The 21,896-nt window shown below is 40.3% G+C and overlaps 1 protein-coding gene across 1 annotated transcript in view; it reads right to left on the reverse strand.

The window, feature by feature from the left end:
- Positions 1-1,695: 1,695 nt before the first annotated feature.
- The window catches only part of RAD18 (RAD18 E3 ubiquitin protein ligase), a 99,370-nt gene continuing 79,169 nt past the window's right edge, over positions 1,696-21,896 (reverse strand). Inside the window, exons 12-13 of the mRNA XM_029917209.1 lie at positions 11,248-11,310; positions 1,696-2,509 (exon numbers count right to left, since the gene is read on the reverse strand). Of these exons, the coding sequence (XP_029773069.1) occupies positions 2,407-2,509; positions 11,248-11,310 (166 nt within the window). The 3' untranslated portion in view covers positions 1,696-2,406. The remainder of the gene's footprint in view (positions 2,510-11,247; positions 11,311-21,896) is intronic.

Here is a 21,896-nt window from a genome sequence, read left to right on the forward strand (position 1 = left end):
GAAACAATTTTTTTTCCTTTTAAGTCACCCAGACCATGGTACTTTGTGCTGTAGGATGTTCAGAAGCATCCTCGGTCTCTATCCATTCACTCCAATGGCAATCCCCTAATCTTACGGTTGTGACACCTAAAAATGTCTCCACAGGTGGCGCCTGGGAGGCTCAGTCAATTAAGCATCAGGTCATGACCTCACAGTTCAGGGGTTCGAGCCCAGTCTAAGAGCTAGGTGCTAACAGCTCAGGGCCTGGAGCCTGCTTTGGATTCTGTGTGTGTCGTTCTCTCTCTCTCTCTGCCCCTCCCCTCCTTCGCCCCTGTGTCTCTCTCTCTCTCTCAAAAATAAATAAACACTAAAAAAAATTTTTTTTAATGTCTCCAAAAACTGGCAAATGTCCCCTAGGAGCAAAAATCTTCGCTGCCCTACTGAGAACCATCCTTTCAGATGGCTGCTAGTCACCTGTTTTCCTAGGGCTCAGCAGTGACTGCTACCTAAGAAGATAACCGAATATTTAATTAATAAAATCACTGGTCTGTTTCCCTATCTTGGGTCTCACTACTCCCTTGCTATTCTTTTGCTGTGTTTAAAAAGAAAAAAGAAAAAGAGAAAGAAATAACAGGCCCAAAATGGAGTCGCTTACCCGACAACAGCAATGAAGACTTAGTTGTACGGTAAGAAATTGACCTTTACCTGGAATTTTCTGATTAGCACTAGTGAAGTCATCGGCAAGAGGGACCCCTCCCCTCCCCCCAAGAGGTGCCTTGACTAAACCAATCTTTCTTTTCTTTTGCTAATGACTTCCTTGTCCCACCTCCTTTCTGCCTTTAAAAACATTCCATTTTTTTTATATAACTCCTTGGAGCTCCTTTCTACTTGTAGATGGGATGTTGCCTGATTCGTGAATCCCTGAATATCCAAAGCCAATTAGATGGTCACATTTACTTGTGTGGATTTTATGTATTTTTTTTTACAGCTGCAATTAAAATAGTAATTATTTCCAGTTTAATTTATAGTGGCTGTGCAATTTTTAATGAAAGTTTTCATTTTAGCATAATTTCTGGCAATTCGGTGACATAAACATCACATCAATGTTAAACCTTCTTTTGCTTGATATTGCTCCCTCACCTCACATCAGATCCTTTGATCGATTTCGTTAGTGCTGCTTTTAGCTTAATGCACCACTCATAATTCAGCAGATGAAATGACTGTGACAAATTCTTACATAACCATCTGAAGCTCAGAGAACTTGAAAGGAAAACAAATGGCCATTTAAGTGTGAAAACGCTGAACTGTAAGTCATTACGAGACTCCACACATTATCCAGAAACCCGAAAGCATACCAAAAAGCCAAAGTCAATGGAGACATTATTTGCAAAGGGGAAGTCACAAATGTCTCTGGCACATTCATAAATCTGTTGTTTTAACATTGGCGTGTGTGCTGTCTATCATGTTATTTGGGGCGGATGTGTTTGGGCTGGGCAGTGACTAAGGGACAGGGAAGGGAGAGGAGGGCCGGCTCTGCGGTGCCTACGAGAGGCGTTGGGAAGGACTATGGAAGGAACTGGGAACTAGTGGACGTTTTGCAGAGACAACAATTTCTGACCAAGCCCTTCCAACAATTTGTAGCTTGCACTCGACAGTCCACAAGACAGTTTTCAGGACATTATTTTAAATTGACATAGGGTCTATTCATTTACAAAATCCATTCATTGCATTCTTTTTAATAGCTGGGATTTGGAGTGTTAAAATTTTGAATTACCCAAGGGGAAAAAAAAAAAGACTAACATCATTTTGAAGTGCCATTTCCGAAGCATATGCTTGATGTTTCAAAGTTACTGTTTGTGACTTTAAGTTACAGCACCCAACACCCTACTCCCAGTAACAAAGGACTACATTAAACTCGGGCAACAACCATCACGTAGCTGCTGTGACAGGCATGCTGGCGTCCGGACATTAGGAGCTGACACACACCAAGGAGGTGACTGATGACACCCTGACTGCCCAGAAATACAGAGGCTCTTAACCCCTCAGCTGTCCCTTGTGGCAAAGAGGTGGAAAAAAATAATTTTCTCAAGTTAGTTTCTCCATGGAAGAAGAGAATGCCTTAAGGACATCCTGAAATTTAGAAACAAAACCACACAAAACTCCTTTGCCAAAACGTCTGTGCACCCTGCAAAGCTGGTGGACGTGTGGATGTATACTCAGAGATGTTTTAGACACGGGAGGTAACTGACCAAGTGAGGATGTTCTGTATCTTATTTTTCCCAGGAATGACAAAAAAGAATGAAAATCAGCTACCCATCATACGGAGAAATTAACACCTTCACTTGGGCATTTATGGACGTGAAGCCTCCGTGGCAACCCAGAGCAGCACACGCCACCCACCACCCTGGGAAAGTCAGCAAGGCCACACTAATTCCTATTCCGCTTATTTCTCGGCTCAGTCTCAGCACTCTCATCTGATCTTGTACGACGATTGTGCCTTGGACTCATTTCTGCGTCCTGAAGATCATTTCTGAAAACAGAAAAAAGGAAACAGCACTTTAGAAAATAGCGATCATGATTCTTCTACAGCAGTTTCTAGTTAACACATGCTTTCACGTGCCCTATTTCACTTAAACCTCCACACAGTCTTCTACTCCACTGGTGAATCTATTACAATAATAATTACCACTATTTTTAAACACATTTTATAACGGGGAAAACAGTGACTTAGCAAAGATCACAGGCTGTAAGGGGCAGGAATTGAGCCCCTTTCTTCTGAATCAAAATCTAAAATAGCTTTACACTTTGCTTAACATGAAGAAAACGGAGAGGGGGGGCAAGTGCTTCTATCCCAACAAGACAAAGTCAGAGTGCAATGAAATCATTCTCTTAATCCTGTCTGAGGGCTGAGGTTATAGGGCAATCAAGAAAACAAAATTCCAAAGAAAGAAAAGCCCCACCAGAGGTGGGCCACACGAATTCTCACTTTCGACACAGCGGTGGAGGAAGGTGGCTGTTGTGCAAGCAGGTAAGAGGACACCAGCTAACATTTGAATGAATTCTGAACTACGGGCTAGTGTGGAGGACCCTGACGCAAGGAGAGGCCACGTGCACTTGAAGTTCTTTTCTAGAAGCCTCCATCAAATGCTCCTGAGAAAAACTGGGAGCAGAGCGGGAGACGGAGGACAACCCACTTTGGTGGCACAGGGGTTGGGGCAGAAAGCCCTCTCTCTTCAGGACTGTTCTCTTTTACAAAGCAAAATCTTTCAGTTGCTAAGGGAAACTCAGTGGCCCATGGCAATCAAGCAAACATCTACCGTCTCTGGAGGAGGAGCAGAGGTAAAATCAATCTGCATGAGTGGGAAGGACAGGAAATCAATTGCAAGAAAACTGGCAAAGATACTTTCTTGCTGAGGAAATGGTAGAAATAAAAGCCTCTACCTCTAGAGGAAGGACAGAAAATCATCTTGGGCTGATGCTCTCAAACAACACCAAGCAGCGGCTGGGTCAAGACCATCTGACTACCAGGGGGTAGGGCGGGGGAAGGGGGCTAGAGAAAGCTCCACCCCCAAGATCCAGGCACACGGGGCCTGAGCAAGATCACAGCTGGAACAAAACAAGAGAGAGCCACAGTGGGCCCCCACCAGGAGCCGAGCCCAAGTATTTGGGAGTAAGTAAACTGCTGAGGACGAGGTATGAACAAGAGGAGAGGCCCCTCTAGGAGGCAGGCATGAAGACAAGGCTGAAAGGTAAATGGGAACAAAAGCAGTGAACGAAACCTTCCCACAATCCACCCTCCACACTAAGCACAAGGTAAAAGTTGCCGATCTTGATGCCTCTGATATCCGCTGAAGGTCATGTTAGGAACAAGGAAATTCCAACCTGGGTCAACTCCCCACCCTAATGGCCTAATAGAAGAAGTAGGCCTGTTTCCAGGTATAAACACTATTTAAAACTCAGTATCTACGGCCCTTCATGGTTATGTGTAGCATTCGTGAAAAATGTACAAATGCACAAAGAAGAAGAAACAAATAAGAAGAAGTCCATTGTCAAGAGCTAAAGTAAGCAAGAGAAAGAATGATTCATGTTGGAAACTTTAAGCAACTGATTAATAGGGTAAAGGCTCTAGGGAAAGGCTGGAGAGCATACATGGAGAGATGCTCCTGAGGTAGCTCTGAAAGACAGAGGTCATTACTGCCCCGCCCTCTCTGTACTCCCAGAGCCTAAGATGTTCCTCCCCGGGTATCAACATTGTTGCTTTCTCCAAACCCCTAAAATCGGCATGTTCCTTTTTCTAACCTTTTTGCCAATCATCCCCTGCCCACACACAGTCCTTTGACCCAGAAGAGTCAAGTGGTAGAGGGATAAGAACATTTTTATTAAACTTTTCAGAGACTCACTATATTCCCCACTTTGACCCATGTGGGCTATGGCAAGAGGACTCAGTGAGTAGTATACTCAGCCAAGTGCTTACTACTTTTGATTCAGGACAGGGGTTGGCAAACTTTTTGGGTAAAGGACCAGGTATGTGGAGCTCTGAGGGCCATACAGTCTGTCACAACTCAATTCTGTTGTAACTCGAAAAGAGCCACAGCCAGGAGATAAATAGATGTATGTGGCCATGTTCCAATAAAACTTTAATAAACAAACAGCAGGCCAGATTTGGCCCATGGGTCATAGTTTGCTAATCCCTGACCTAGAACCATGTCAGTGCAAGTGAATGCAACAAGCTGAACCAGAATTAAGTCTGAATTCTCTAGGACCCCTCTTGGCCAAGCTGGCACCCAGAGGGTGTACCAATCTGGCAGTATATGGTTGCTATTAGGAGAAAGAAGGAAGAATCATGCCTATGAATAGTTAAGGAATCCTGAGTTTCTGAAATAGATCAGTATAACCCCAACATGCTTCTTGTCCTAATCATTACCCAGAAAGTGGCCCAAAGATGATTTCTTTCTGGGGACAAGAGCATTCAGTGTCCAAACTTCTTACTGAGGTGTCTGGACCAGGAGAAGATGAGGAGGGAGTTGGTACTTTTAAAGGAGGCTATTTCAACATTCAATATTAGATGCTGGTGGATTATAGGGAGGATAAAAGGTTGAGTGAATTCCTTGACCATCAGCCCATTATTGATTCCAGTCATTCTCTTTGGAGAATGGGCCCTTATTATTGGTATGTTCATGAGTGACTCAGATGGTTCAATTAGCACCCTTTAGGCTTGTTAGCCCTAACATGGGATTTGCCAATCTGTGGCTTTGGTGACTTTTATGACCTGTTTAACCTTGGTTACCTCTTTAAAGGTTCCATCTCCAAATACAGTCAAATTGGAGATTAGGGCTTCAACATATGAATTTTAGGGGAACACAATTCAGTCCTTAAGAGCCTCCATGGACCAGGCCATTCAGATTTTTTTTAACGTTTATTTATTTATTTTGAGAGAAAGAGAGAGCAAAAGTGAAGTAGGAACAGAGAGAGAGGAGGAGAAATAATCTCAAGCAGACTCCACAGTCAGTGCAGAGCACAATGTGGGATGAGATCATGACCTGAGCCAAAATCAAGAGTCTGGACACTTAACCAACTGAGCCACCCAGGCACACCAGGCTATTCAGTTTTGACAAGAACCTAGTAGCAAGCAAAGAGCTGGTTTTTTTTTTAACTTTTTTTTTTTTTACATTTATTTATTTTTGAGAGACAGAGAGACAGAGCATGAGCAAGGGAGGGGCAGAGAGAGAGGGAGACAGAATCTGAAGCAGGCTCCAGGCTCTGAGCTGTCAGCACAGAGCCTTATGTGGGGCTCGAACTCACAGAGTGTAAGATTATGACCTGAGCTGAAGTGGGACGCTCAACCAACTAAGCCACCTAGGTGCCCCAAAGAGCTGTTTTTCAAAAGGGGTATAACTGGTAGCTATGGTAGGTTGGACACAAGTTCAAAATCCCAAGGGTGCCTCTAGCTGAAGTCTGCCTCCCTTTGTCAGAGGCTCCAATCAGGAAAATCATTAGTCATAAGGACTTGTAGCTCTAAGGGTTCACTAGGGTTGTGGGAACGCAAGGAGACTAGCACTTCCCTGTGTGAGGTTCTTCCTTATCAGAGAATTTTCTCTGGCACTTATTGGATGGGGAGCTATAAGTACATAACACATCAATTCCTACATACATTCAAATTTAAAGACAACAATAGTACAATGAATTAGTCCAAAGGACCACCTACAAGGTTGCATTAGCTTTCCTGTAGTGAACCTTATCCAAACCCCATAAAATCAATCAGGTGCTTCCTTTCCACAAAGGACAAGGCAGGGTGGAGAATCTGGTACTTATATCCAGCAGAGCCATCAACTCCCTTCCCAAAGTTGAGCAGCACCTCCGGACTGTAATAGACAGCCTTCCGTCTTGCTTGGGGACAGGGGAACCTCAGCTCCACTTCTAATCCATAAAGCAAAACATAGGCAAAACAATTCTAAGAAAGAAAAATTCATACTGACAATAACAAAATGCTCATAAGGATATGGAACAAGAAAAATTCTCATTCACTGCTGGTAGGAATGCAAAACGGCACAGCCACTCCGGAAGAAAGTTTGGCAGTTTCTCACAAAACTAAATACAGTCTTACCATACCATACCATACCATCCAGCGACTGTATTCCTTGATATTTTCCCAACTGCACTGAAAACTTGTCCTAAAATCTGCCCTTTCTTTTTAATTAAAATATAATAATATACAGCACTTTACTCATAATTGACAAAACTTAGAAGCAACCAAGATGCCCTTCAGTGAATATTACTAAGTGAAATAAGCCAATGTGAAAGGCTACATACTGTATGATTCCAACTATACAACATTCTAGAAAAGGCAAAACTATGGAGACAGTAAAAATGAAAAAAATCATGGCTGTTCGGGACCTGGGGAGAAGGCGGGATGAACAAGTAGAACACAGAGATTTTTAGGGCAGGGGAACTATTCTATTCTGTAGAATATAATGGTGGACACATGTCTTATGCATTTGTTAAACCCGTACACTAAAAGCACAAAGAACAATTCTGATGTAAACTAGAAAAAGAAAGTTAGAGGCCTCACACTACCTGATTTCAAGACATTATAAAGCTTCAGCAATGAAGACAGTGTGTTATTGGTGAAAAGACAAACATATAAATCAACAGAACAAAAGAGTGATTCCTAGAAGAGACCCACACAGATACATTCCATTTTATAAAAGCATCCAGGTTATTAAATGGGGAAAGGATAATTTCTTCAATAAATAAAGCTAGAGAAAATAGAAACCCGCATGTAAAAGAGAAAAACTGAACCTCAATCCTTACTGTGTGTCATTTGTAAAAATTAACTCGAATCAGGCTGTAGACCTAAATGTAAACCCTAAAATTTTCAGAACATAATAGAAAACCACCGGGATTTCCTAGGTAGGACATAAAAAGCATAAAACATAAAAGAAAAAAACTGACAAATTAGATTTCATCAAAATTTAAAACTGCTCTTTGAAAAACACTATCAGGAAAATGAAAAGCCAAGCCTCAAAGTAGAAGAAAATATTTGCAAAATACATTTCTGACATAAAAGTCATAAATCTCAAAAGTAAAACCACCCAATTTACAAAATGGGCAGAAAATTTGAGGAAGCATGTCATCAAAAGACAGGGATGGCAAATATGCACATGAAAGGAAGTTCAGTAATCATTAATCTTTACACTTGATCTTAGTCAAAAGGCCGAGAAACGATCATTAATCTTTAGAGAAATGCAAATTCAAATGGAAATGAAATACTGCTATATATCTATTAACATGGCTTAAAGGAAAAAAAAGCCGTAATCAACTACTGGCCAAAATATGGAGCAACTAGAATTCTCACTGCTGGTGGAAAACAGCTGGGCAGTTTCTTATCAGTTGAACATACACTTAGCATATGATGCACTAATGCCAGCTGGGTAATTACCAAAAAGGTATTTACCCGAGAGAAATGAAAACTTATTTCCACACAAGAAACTGCTCTCAAATGCTTACAGTGTTTGGGGATTAATTTGTATATCATTATAAAATGTCTGTCTCCAGTAACAATTTTTGTCTTCAAGTCTATTTTGTCTGCTATTACTACACTACACCAGCTCTCTTTTAGTTACTGTTTGCATGGTATATCTTTTTCTACCCTTTTTAACTTATTTGTGTCTTTGAATCTAAAGTGTATCTTTGGTAGACAGTGTATATCTGGATCATGGTTTGTTTTAAAATCCATTTTGCCATTCTCTGCCTTTTAATTGAAACATTTAGTCCATTCATACTCAATGTATAGGATTTATGTGTGCCATTTTGTTTTCTTACGTCTTTTGTTCCTCTATTCCTTCATCACTGCTTTCTTTGGTGTTATTTTCTAGTTTATCATTTAATTCCTTTGTAATTTCTTTTATTATGTTTTAAGATTTACATCCTTAGTGGTTGCCCTGGGGATAATTAACCCATTAATTGGTAACGGTCTAGTTCCAATCAATTCAAAGGTATTCCAGAACTTTGTTCCTATATATAGCTCTGTTGCTTGCTCCCACCTTTTTGCTAATGTCCTACAAATTACATCCTTACACACTGTGTGCTCACCAACACAGACTTAGAATTATTGCTTTGTGCATTTCTCTTTTAAATCACACAAAAACAACAAGCTACATCTTTTATAGTAACCTATACTTTTATATTTACCTTTACTGGTGCTCTAAGTTTTTTCATGTGGATTCAAGTTATTATCTAGTGTCTTTTCCTTTCAGCCTGAAAGACTCTCTCTAGTATTTCTTATAGGACAGATTTCCCAGTAACCAATTCTCTCAGCTTTTGGTTCTCTAAGGTCTTGATTTCTCCTTCATTTTTGAAGTACAGTTTTGCTAGAGACAGAACTCTTGGTTGACGGTCTTCTTATCTTAGCGCTTTGAACATGTCATTCCACTGCCTCTGGACTATGTGGTTTCTGATGAAAAATTACCAAATTCCTTGTGATGAGCTGCTTCTCTCTTGGTTCTTTCACAATTTTCTGTCTTTGGTAAGTCCTATGAGCTTCTTGAATGTGTAATTTTCTTTTCAATATGTCAAATTTAATAAGTTATCAGTCATTATTTCTATACATATTCTTTCTGCCTCTTTCTCCTCTCTTTATAAGACTCCCATAACGCACATGATATTCTTGACAGTGTCTCAGTGGTCTCTGAGACTATATATTATTCTTGTCCTTTTTTCTTTCTGTTCCTTAGACTGAGTAATCTCAACTTATCTGTCTTCAAATCTGCTGACTCTTTCTTCCACCTGCTCAAATCTGCTGTTTTCCTAATAGTGAGCTGATTTTAGCTGCTATGCTTTTCAACTCCAGAATTTCTATTTTTTAAAAATAATTTCTATTTCTTTATTAATATTCTCTATTTGGTGAGACACTGTTCTCATACTTCCCACTAGTTTTCTGAACACATTCAAACTTGTTTTAAAGATCTGTCTAGCAGTCCAATGTCTAGTTTCCTCAGGGATATCTGTATTGATTGCTTCTCCCTGCTGTGTAGAGGCCACAGTTTGTTCTTTGTATGTTTCAATTTTTTTGTTGCTGACAACTGGACAACTTTATTTTATTTAAAAATTTTTTTTCTTATTTATTTATTTTTGAGAGACAGACACAGAGACAGAGAACAAGCTGGGGAGGGGCAGAGAGAGAGTCACACACACACAATCCAAAGCAGGCTCCAGGTTCTGAGCTGTCAGCACAGAGCCTGACGCGGAGCTCAAACTCACAAACCGCGAGATCATGATCTGAGCCAAAGTCGGACGCTCAACCGACTTAGCCACCCAGGTAAGTAGTAAACTGGAAGTAAACAAGTAGTAAACTGGAAACCTTTAAAGTGTGTGAATTACCCAGGCTCCCCCAACAACTGGACATTTTAAATGATACACTGTGGCAACTCTGGAAATCAGATTCTCCTTCCCTGAGGTTTGTTGATATTGCTATTTGCTACTGTTGTTTAGTGACTTTCTGAATTAATGCTGTAAATATGCATTTTTGGCTGTGTGCGGGTGGCCATTTGTGTGTCTGCCAGGTGAGTGTATGTATGGGTCAGCTAATTTCCATTAATTCAATTAATTTAAATTAATTAATTAATTAATGGAATTCCATTAATTAAATGGAAATTTCTCCTAAACATCTGGAACCAATATAACACAGAATCCCTGGTAAAACCCAAGGGACTCTGCATGCTGAGGCAGGCATCCAACACTTGGCTGACAACTCTGCCTTACCCTTTACTTGGCTCTTCTTTTCCTGAAATATGTATATTTTTAATGTTTATTTATTTGAGAGAGAAAGCATGAGTGGAAGATGGGCAGAGAGAAAGGGAGTGAGAGAATGATAAGCAGGCTTGGCATAATGAGCGCAGAGCCCAATATGAGGCTGGATGCCAGGAACCATGAGATCATGACCTGAGCTGAAATCAAGAGTTGGATGCTTAACCGACTGAGCCACCCAGGTGCCCCCATAGAAGGAGAAATAAAATTGTGTACAAACATAAGCAGCTTCATATGCTTGGTATTGGAAAGATGAAAACAACTATATAGTGGATTCTATTCTCTCTACAAAGGAGGCGAAAAGATCTCCAGCTGGGGGTGGGACCAATGGAAAGAGACATGGTTTCAAATAACCCCTTCGAGGAACAGGATAAAGAAATGATCAAAGAACAGTAAAACTGCTAGACACAATCGCTCAAGTGTCATCATGAAGTTACAGCTGAACGAAGCTGCCCCCCTGTACTGCTGATCACTCCCACAGCGGGAGATCAATGAAAATCTAATACTCTGTCATTGTTCCTCTCCTCCTTACTCACCAGTAGGACCTGGAACAGGTTCCCCCGCACCACTCTCATTTCCCAGACTCCAAAGTGCTAACAGAAGAAGGAACCAAACTGCATTTATTCTACACTAAACACATCTTATGACCGGGAACATCGATCGAGGAAAGGACTGAAAGTCTTACACTCTGAGCCACTGCTTAAGGCTAAAGTGTGAATTTCTCATTGGAACAATTTGTCTTTAGAAAACCAATTTCTGACAAGTGACCAGAGTTACTACACTGGGATTTCATCTCTAAGCAGAAATGTATAGAAACAAGTAGTCAACTGGAAACCTTTACTTTAAAGTGTGTGAATTACTACTTTAAGTCAGAAAGCACAGACATTCTTTTGTTCAAAAATCAACTGCGTAGAATTACAATTTCCCGAAGTATATGCTTATTAGTTGATGATGAGCACTCACTTATGTAATGCTTCCCAGGCTTCCTCTTCTTCCAGAAGATCTCTTATGATGTCTGAACTAGAACTAAAAGGAAAGGTATATCAATATTGTAAGACAATAAAAAGACCATATGGTTCCATTTATATGAAATTCTAGAAAATGCAAAAACTTATCTATAGTGACAAAACAAACCAACAGACCAGTGATTACCTCCTAGGAGCAGGCGGTGGGCAAGGAGGGATTACAAAGTGGCACAAGGGAACTCTGGGAGTGGACAGGTTCATCATCTTTATTGTGAAGATGATTTCACAGCTATATACATGTATCAAAACCCATCACATTGTGTGCTTTAAATACTTGCAGTTTATTGTACATCAATTTTAATACAAATGTGAAAAATTAATAAATTAGCAAAATAAAGAAAAAAATCATAAAACTCAAATAAATCCCTCAATAGAAAACCTACATTCAAATAGAATACAGTCATGAGCCTTTTTAATCTCCCAAGGCAACCAAAGGTCAAATTGTGTCTTAAAAACCACACTTTAGTAATGAGATTCACAAAGAGACATTAAGTTCCTAAGTGGCTTTTAGTCCCTTTGTAACCAAAGCAAAGTTTAATTAATTTGAACTGTGCTAATAATGGAATCTGTTATAATGCAGCCCGCTTTAAAATGTTGTGTAATCTTCGGTTTATCTGTGCAGAGTACAGGGTAAATAAGGTTAGACAGGGCATGTGTTATTACTTTAAAAGAAAAAGCTGTTTTAAGGCTTTTAGCACCTTGTTCTTACTCAAATTCCTATCAAATAATAAAAAGAAAAAAAAGAGGTACGTCAATAGCAAAAAAGCATTTCTTTAGACATCCAAGACATGAAGGGGATGCCGTGGGACAACTGAGAAACAGCAGTCACTACCCCAGGGTGGAGGAGGCTCAAACCAAAGAGGAACTTCCTCTTTGTCAGGGCGAATCGTTTTCTAATGATACTCTGAAAGAAAAAGTTTAAAGCTGAGGAGACTTAAAGTAGCAATGAATCATTCTCAACACGTGACAAATCACCTGGAAATGATGTTTGTCTGTGGTGCATGAACAAAAAAGGCAAATAAATACTGCTCTGTGCCAAGTATTTCACTCGAAGGGCTCCCCCCAAATCCCAAGACTCTTGAGGAGCTCTATGCAGGAGGCTTTCTGACCATGGCCTCTGCGTACAATGGCCGGTGTGGGGGGCTGGTGACCTTCCAACAGAGCTACTTCAGCGGTTCTCAGGCATTTCAGGATATATGAAAGCAGCAATACTTTTCAGTATTTGTGGCTTGAGAAAAGATGCAATAATAACGTTTTATCAATTTAGTAATACTTTTAGTCTATATTTTATTCATCATAGTGACACATGCCGGGCAGTGAAAACACAGCAGCGCCTGCATTTGTGAGACACCCCTGACTGTGTCTAAAGACAATTCCTGGTCTGTGTGTGTTCTTGCACACCCACTAAATCACTCCTTCAAGCCCCAGGCTTGGGAAGCACTGATCGAAGTGTTCATACCTAAGCATCTACTACTCTTTTACATTTTGAGGGTGGCCCCTGTGCAAATCCAAGTGCCCTGGAAAATATTAACATTCATTTATCACTGCAAATGTTTTCCTTAGTATAAACTGCCTTAAAACAAGCTTTCCCCTGAAAACAGCGAGCTAAATGCAGTTTTCATTAGCACGGAAGAGAGAAAAGCAGAAGGCCCTTGAGGAGACGCAAGGCAAATTTCACCAACTTTATTAATTTCCTAAGAGACCCACCCCGCCACTTGCTAGGGTGGGCGGGCTAAGGTCCACTGCCACCTCTTCTGCCACAGAAGCGGCTAGCCTCTCCACTCCCAAGACCCCAACTTGCTATTCCTTCCTTCGCTTCCAACTACTCCAACTTCATGAAGAAAACTGAAGTTGTTTTAATGGAGCTTTTTGCTTTCTCTTCTCTCTCTGGTTACAATGATACCACCATCCACACTTCTTTACCCGGACAGAGCTAAGGCAGTATTTCTCAACCCTTGTCATTATTGCCTCCCACCCCCATCGGAGCTTTTTTAGACCTTTTCTCCCCCCGTAATTGCTCTTCCATGAAATTTTAATACTGGAGTATAATGTGTATCCATTTATATATTGTACATTTGTGTGTGTGTTTGTGTGTGTGTGTGTGTATGCGCACTTTACATACAGAGTGAGGTTTCTTTTTTTTTTCCATCCAGCCCTCTTGCTGCCAAGAACCAAGTTCCACCCCCTAGGGAGCTCCCACTGAGATCCCATGAGCTAAGGGAATGCTCACGCACCTCTGGGTCCTGGAAGGTGTCACAGTGCCAGAAAAAATAAAGTGTGCTTTTTGCCAACACCCCCAAAACACACATACAATTTTTTTTTAACGGGAAGGTTACAAACCATCCCCCCTGTTCCAGCTAAATAAGCAGGACAGCTGAGCCTGTCAAGCAACCAAATACTACTGTGGTCAGTTTACCTAGGGGTTTCAAATCTCCAATAGAAATCACTGATTTGTTAAAGGAAAATATTTGCGGTACATTAGTGACATAAACCTAAGCGGTTTTTGCTACACTACCTCAGTGAAAACAGATGGTCGAGGAGGTTTACAAAAAACACAACTCAAAAGTGGTCTGCAGTCTCCTCTTGCTCTGTGACTTCGATCCCCCTGACCAGCCACATGGCCCTGCTCCCCGACATCCTCACTTCTTGCCACCTTCCTTTCCACCCCAGCTTAGTCACTAGTCTGAGGGACACAAAGTTCGGGGGGTCTGAGGCTTACCTACAATGATGTTTCAGGATTATCTGCTCTATCTGTATTCCAGTTCTAGTCACCACTGAGAAACTGAAGGTTGATAGTAATAAGACTAAAACAGAGAAAAAGCGTTCATTCCTTTTTAAAGTAATGTACTCACCACACTCTACTTAAAAACCACATTCCTGAAATTACACATAGAGTTTCACAAGTAGGATTTTACAGACTACTGGGCCCAATAGTCAGTGTGTCAAAAATTTAACACTCTCAGATCTCTTTCTTGTGGATAGTAATTAATAGTTTTGAAATCTTAACCATTTTAATATGCTTTGGAGATCAAAAATTTCATATGCTTTTTAAGAAATCCTCCACAGGAGAAAATAAACTTCTCACTCTGGGACACCTCAGCAGGAGCACACACGAGCCTCTACAGCTATAGCTTGTAATTCTCAGGCAAGGAACTTTCTCAGAATAAATTTCAGCTCCTCTACTATTTGGGTCTGGAACATTCTGGTAGACAATACTTTAAGAAGCTGGATGAATATGAAGTCAGGTACATGAAAGTCAGAGCTCCCCTATGTGAGAGTGTTTAAACTGTGCTCTCCGATGTTACCAAGGCTTTACCAGGCTAAAGCAAAAATTATTCTATAAATTAAATATACAAGAGAAGGACTCACAGGCAAAAATATTAACCTTGCATTCTATGGAATTTCCAACCTTTGGTCAGGAAGATTCTAGTAGTTCTGTTCAGAATACCCACACTTAATTTTTCATGCCATTTAACTCTATTTTCAGCTCACACTTTCAGAAACATAAGGTAAATTGCGGTTTGTTGGTCTTCAACCTAGCGGATCTTCCTATAATATCTTACTATTATTATTCTCTTACCAAAAGCATGTTTCTTTTGCAGTGCCTTATTTCACCTTACTAGTCAAGATTTTACCACCAAAGCTGAAATGTAAGTATTTGCCAAATACTTCTGGCAAAGGTATGACTGATAAGACTACCCAGAGGAAAAGAAATCACACACTGAAGTGTCAAAGAGAGTTGAGTTTCAGTGCTGTTTCTGTCACTGAATGTGTAATACTGGGCAAGATGCTTAATCTTTCCAAGTCTCAACAGCCTAACCTGTAAGTCAAGACATTAACACATGCAGTGCACAATGATATTCTAAGATTAATCAATGTAACATATAGAATGTTTACCACAGAGCTTAGCACATAGTAAGTGTTCAATAAATAATGCTTCCATTTCTTAACAGAAAGCTGGGTCTGAACTACATGAATAACTGCCTCAGCACTATGCTTCCATTTGCCCTAAAAAACATCACTACGTGCTCTATTTTAATCTTTGATTTGCACTGTTTCTATGACACCAAGGTACAAATTCATCAGAACTTGTTATTTATCCAGAATGGCAGGTACGCAGGGTACCATGAGGCAGAAAAAAAAAAAAAGCAAACATCTGCTATAAAAATCCTGTGGATTAAAAATTATTTGTGAGTGGGATTTTTCTATTATCTAATAGTTACTCCACAGCATACCACCCCCCGCCCACCAGCTCATCTCTTCTGATAATGGTGGGATTAACTGGAGCGTGGTTGAGTAAATCAAACTTAAAAACAAAAACAAAACACTCTTTAAGGGATAGATCACTGGAGAACTGATGGAGAGCATATAATGTCACTAGACAATGATACTTAACTAAATGCTGCCAGCTCCCATCAATCTTTCCTCAAGCCCTTATTTTTAGTAGTCTGTTCCGATTTTACAGGGTAAGCAGTGGCTTATATGCCTGGTATGTTAGTAGCTGGCTGACAATAACATGTTAGAACAGTAAACACCCTATGTTCAAGAAACAAATCACTCGGGGTGCCTGGGTGGCTCAGTCAGTTAAGGATCTGACACGATTTGGGCTCAGGTCATGATCTCAGGGTTTGTGGACTCGAGCCCACATCAGGCTCAATGCTGGCAGCACAAAGACTGCTTGGGATTCTCTCTCCTTCCCTCTTTCTCTCTCTCTCAAAATAAACAAACTTTAAAAAAGAAATCACTCAATGAAGACAATGACAGAAATGATCACTTTGTGAGCAACTACTTCTACAGATCATTGTGATAATTAGCTTATATGCATTACCCTTAATTCACATAAGCACCCAAGGTTTTATCTGCATTTGACAGATGGACAACCAGAGACATTAAGTAAAAAGAATTAGGGATGTGAATGCAAAGCTTGTCTTCTTTTTACCACACTGTGCTGCTTCAACCAGTAGTAGAATAATAAAATGCTTCTAATCCACAAGAATCAAAAATACCCCCTCCTCGTACGTATTCATTAAGGTTTTATCTGATAACCACCAAAAGGGTTCACAGATAAGGCAGAGCTAAGAGTTTCACTGCCCTCCATTAAATCTAAAAATATATAAAATGAAGAAAGCTTCAAATAGAAGAAAAAGAACCTTTTAATCAAGTAATATATGGTAAATCCTTACTAAGAGATGAAAGCAAACCATAACGAAGTTTATGTTCAATTTAGGAAGCATCCACAATATATATTCACCTCATTTGCTTTTTACAATTACCCAGGGAGATTACCAGGACAAAAAGCTATCCCCCATTTTTTTCTACAGGGCAAGTGAAGCCCAGGGAAATTAGTTCAGCAACTGACCACATGCCAGGGAACATCCTAGAGTCAGAAAACCACGACTGAGATGAACTCCCATGTACAAAGAAGGCCGTCTGCTACGTATGCAGATCTCATGCACACACATAAATTTCAAGGACCTGACGTCATAGTGTCTTAGGTAAAGATACATTCCCCGCAAAACAATGTCACATTCATCCAAGGGACAGTAGACTCATGTACCAACTAGTTTAAGCGATTTTGAAAATGAAAAAGATGTGGAAGAACTATTCTATGTTCCCACATTTTCTCTAGAAACTTTCAACAAACAAATTCAGCACCTAAAATAAGGTGAACCATTTAGCTTTCAAGGGTATTTTGAGGTTCATAAATGCTCCTAGAAAAAAAGCAATAATAAAGTACAAAACAGGAATGCATGTTGGTAAGAAAAGGTTTTAAGGCAACATTAAATTCATTAAATGTCATATTCTTTTTTTTTTTTTTTTATACAGAGAGAGAGACAGAGCATGAGAGGGGGAGGGGCAGAGAGAGGAGGAGACACAGAACCGGAAGCAGGCTCCAGGCTCTGAGCTGGCTGTCAGCACAGAGCCTGATGCGGGGCTTGAACCCATGAACGTGAGATCTGACCTGAGCCGAAGTCGGAGGCTTAACCGACTGAGCCACCCAGGCGCCCCTTAAATGTCATATTCTTAAATGTTAAAAAACCAAATATAATGTCAATATTCCAAAAGCAATTATGAAGATTTCAAAAACTACAAGGTATCACTGAATTACAGTAACATACTTACAATTTGACGTTACTACTTAGTTATTTTGATGTTTTCTTTAGATACCGTTTTCTTTTAATTAGATCAGAAACATAAACTTACTTAGCAATTTTTCTAATACCAATGCCCTTTAAATAACAAAATCCCATTAATACATTTGTCTCACCTTACTGCCTGCATCACCAAACTTCATAGACAATTTATAATAACATTGAAGATGATTTCCAAAACATTATCTTAAAGAGTACAGACTCTTTTTTGTTTAAAGCAGATTAATACATTTACAGGGTTCAAATAAAAATGACATAAGGAGATGTACACTGACAAGTCTCATAGTTTCCTCCTTCCCCTGCCAATCTGTTCCCCCTTGTCTGCAAAATGTAATCACTTACTAGTTTGTTATTTATCATTCTGGTGTTTCTTTATGGAAAACCAAATAAATATAAATGTACACCACTGCCGCCGCCACCCGTTAGAAAGAAGACAGCATGCTATCTACCCTGTTCTGAACGATGGTGTTTGCACGGACAGATCTATCCAGGAAAGCTCTCTGCATCAGCACACAGAGATTGCCCTTCTGAACAGTCACACTGTATTTCACTGTGGGGCTGTACTAGAGTTTAATCAACCAGCTCCAATGATAAATTCTTGAGTAATATCTAGGCTTTTGTTATTATGTAAACAATGGATAACCTCGTGTATAAGTCACTGTGTTTGTGTGCAGGTGTAATCTGGAGGACAAATTCATTGAAGACTGGTTAAAAGGCAAAACAGCAGTACTTCTGGTTGATCTCATCAGATTCCTCTCCTTAGAGATGGTATTGTGTAGCACTTGAGCCAGTAAGAAGTAAGAGTGTCTGTTTCCCCACAGCCTTACAGCAGAGAATGTGAGTAAATAGTAAGATTTTTTTGCCAATCTACAAGGTGAGAAATGGATTTAATTTGCACTTCTCTTTTAGCAAACCCTCTCTGTTCGTGACTTTTGCCCATTTTTCTACTAGGTTCGTGAGTCTTGTCCTTTTCAGTCTCTAGGTGCTCAAAAGAATATCTACTCTTGAATGTTTAAAGAAAGGTACTATTAAACCTCTATAAATGGTAAGAAAAAGTACTAGCATGTCTTCTATCATTGTCAATAACATTTCTGTGAAGTTATAAATGAAAGTTAAACATTATTTCTTTAAAGCCACACACTTGGCAAGGGCACCTGGGTGGCTCAGCTGGTTGAGCCTCTGACTTTGGTTCAGGTCATGATTTCACAGCTCGTGGGTTCGAGCCCTGCATTGGGCTCTGTGCTGACAGCTTGGAGCCTGGAGCCTGGAGCCTGCTTCGGATTCTGTGTCTCCCTCTCTCTCTGCCCCTCCCCTGCTCACACTCTGTCTCTCTCTCAAAAATGAAAAAATGTTAAAAAAATATATTTAAAGCCACATATTTGACATTTTCTTGGCCGATGATAAAGAAGTCCAAAGCAAACATTAAATTTGCTGATCAGATTTAATCAAATCATATTTGTCTGATTTTGTTTTGTGCCCCACACTATCCAGAATGCAGGAACTCTGGCTAACCCTAAGTGACTACCTACTCTGAGAAACTGACCATGCCAGGGAAAACCCCACCTATTTATCTATCTGCTAACTAATCTCATCTAAAATTCTTGACCACAGATCTGAAATGGACAATCCTTACTACCAGGCAATCTTACAATACTTACCTGGCATGTTCGGCTTCCCACTGGCATAAAGATTCATACCTTCTCAAATCGCCTATCCATCACCCTACCCCCACTCTCAGCTACCCCCTTAGCTACATGAAGAAAATAAGAATCATGAGGCGGCCTTGCTGGTCATGCCTTGATCAAATCTCCCACCTGTGTATGTACCTACATCCTTGGTCTTCTGGCTGTTACTAGGGATGCATCAATCCTGATCCTACCCCTTGCTGCCCCCTGGGGACTTCATTCAATTAGCTCCTGCCCCTCATCAGTTTCCCTCTGATCCCCTGTGTCCCTCCGGATACAGTTTCAACCTCTACCACCCTTCACAGGCCCAAGTTAGAGTTGTCACTAGATGCAAGCTCTTCTTTCTCCCCTAAGGCTTCCCCCTCAACTCACTCTAGTCAGTCTTTTACCCAAAACCCACTCGCTGAGGCCATACTTGATAAGACCTTGATGCTACCCACGTCCACAGTCCCCTCTATCATCATATCTGGCCACTCAATCTGTTTCCTTCTGTTAGCTTCCATGGTTTCTCAAGTCCTCCATTTTCAGTCCTGCACTGGTTTATTCTTCCTCTATCTCCTTTGCTCAGTCTCTACTTTCTAAATGTTTCTTCTCTCTAAATGTTTGGTCCTAAGTGCATCTCACTGTGATTTCTCGTCTCATCTCCACTTGTTGGTTTGATATCTATACTTGGTTTATCTCAAAGGCCCCCAAACAAAAGCTTTCATTATCAATATGATCCACGTCCCAGCCACTGGCCCAACTTTTTACTGCCTTTCCCAAACTTTCCCATCTTACTGAGTAAGCACAAAGTTGCTAAAACTACTCATCCAATTGCTAAAGCCAAAAACTTAGGATGCATCCTTGATGCTGAGCTTTTCCTTGATCACCATATTCAAACCATCTCCAAGTTCTGCCCCTCCTACCTTCTAAACGTAACCCCAAACCCACCCATTCTAAGTTTACTATTGTTATGCAGATACACGCCACCAGGAACCCAGACAGACTGCTACAAAAGCCTGCCTCTCTGTTTCCACTCTAGCTTCACCTCTAGCCCCTCATCCATTCTTCACAGCATCTGGAGTCATCCCTTTAAAACACATAAGGGGCGCCTGGGTGGCTCAGTCAGTTAAGCATCCGGCTTCTACTGAGGTCATGATATCGTGGTTCATGGGTTCGAGCCCCGCGTCAGGCTCTGTGCTGACAGCTAGCTCAGAGCCTGGAGCCTGTCTTCCGATTCTGTGTCCCCCTCTCTCTAAGACTCTCCCCTGCTCACACTGTCTCTGTCTCTCCAAAATATAAAAACCATTAAAAAATTAAAAAAAAATAAAACACATAAAAAAAACATCATATCAGATCAGATCAATATTGATAAGTCATTTGTTCCCCAAATTGATCAAGGGATTAAATATAATCTCAACCAAAATTCCAGCAGACTTTTTTTTTTAAAGCAATTGACAAGCTGATTTTAAAGTTCATATGGAGTTCCCATTTCTCCACATCCTTGCCAGCATCTGTTGTTTCCTGAGTTGTTCATTTTAGCCACTCTGACTGGTGTAAGGTAATATCTCAGTGTGGTCCAGCAATAGCACTACTATGAATTTATCCAAAAGATACAGGAATGCTGATTCATAGGGGCACAGGTACCCCAACGTTTACAGCAGCGCTTTCAACAATAGCCAAACTCTGGAAAGAGCCTAAATGTCCATCAACTGATGACTGGATAAGGAAGATGTGGTTTATATATACAATGGAATACTACTTGGCAAGGAGAAAGAATGAAATCCTGCCATTTGCAGCAACATGGATAGAACTGGAGGGTATTATGCTAAGTGAAATAAGTCAGGCGGAGAAAGACAGATATCATGTTTTCACTCATGTGGAACTTGAGAAACTTAACAGAAGACGATGGGGGAAGGGAAAGGGAAAAGCAGTTACAAACAGAGAAGGAGGGAGACAAACCATGAGAGATTCTGAACTACAGAGAATAAACTGGTCGATGGAAGGAGGGGAGTGGGGAAAATGGGTGACGGGAATTGAGGAGGGCACTCGTTAGGATGAGCACTGGGTGTTATAAGTGATGAATCACGGGAATCTACCCTCAAAACCAAGAACTCACTGTATACACTGTATGTTAGCCAACTTGACAATAAATTATATTTTTAAAAAATAATAAAGTTTCATATGGAGTTGCAAAGGACCTAAAGTAGCCAAAATAATCTTGAAGCCAAAGGCAGGCATCTCTGGCCTCCAGCATGATCTCTTTATGATGTACAGATACTACTATTTTCTGTGTTTCAAGAAAAAGGGGTCGGAAACACTGTATTAAAGAGAGAAGCATACGTTTTTGGTCAATCTCTTCAAGTTCTTATAAAAAGTGAAAAAAAGTACTGTGTGTTGTTTAAGTAAGAGAAATAAAAGGACATCAGCTTAGTTCCAAACAGTCCTCTTGGCTGTTTAGGAAGAAAATCCATTTCAAATATAATTAAACATGTATGCTTGTTTTACTTACAAACTTAAGAAACAAAGGAAGACATCAACTCTTGAGAGCCTAATGTAAGGGAAAAAATTTTTTTAATTAGCAAAATTTTCACTGCTACAACTAGATACTGAATCAAGTTAAATGGGCAGGAGGACAAAATCATGAAGCTTCATTTTGTTTTTTATTCTTTAGAATGTCAGCAGTATAATGACTGATACGAATAAAAACAAAATACTCAAAGGTAACAAGACCAGAATAACAGGTTACAATATTCAGCTCCAGAAAAAGA

This window comes from Suricata suricatta, chromosome 12 (genome assembly GCF_006229205.1).
Source record: "Suricata suricatta isolate VVHF042 chromosome 12, meerkat_22Aug2017_6uvM2_HiC, whole genome shotgun sequence".
Lineage (NCBI taxonomy): Eukaryota > Metazoa > Chordata > Mammalia > Carnivora > Herpestidae > Suricata > Suricata suricatta.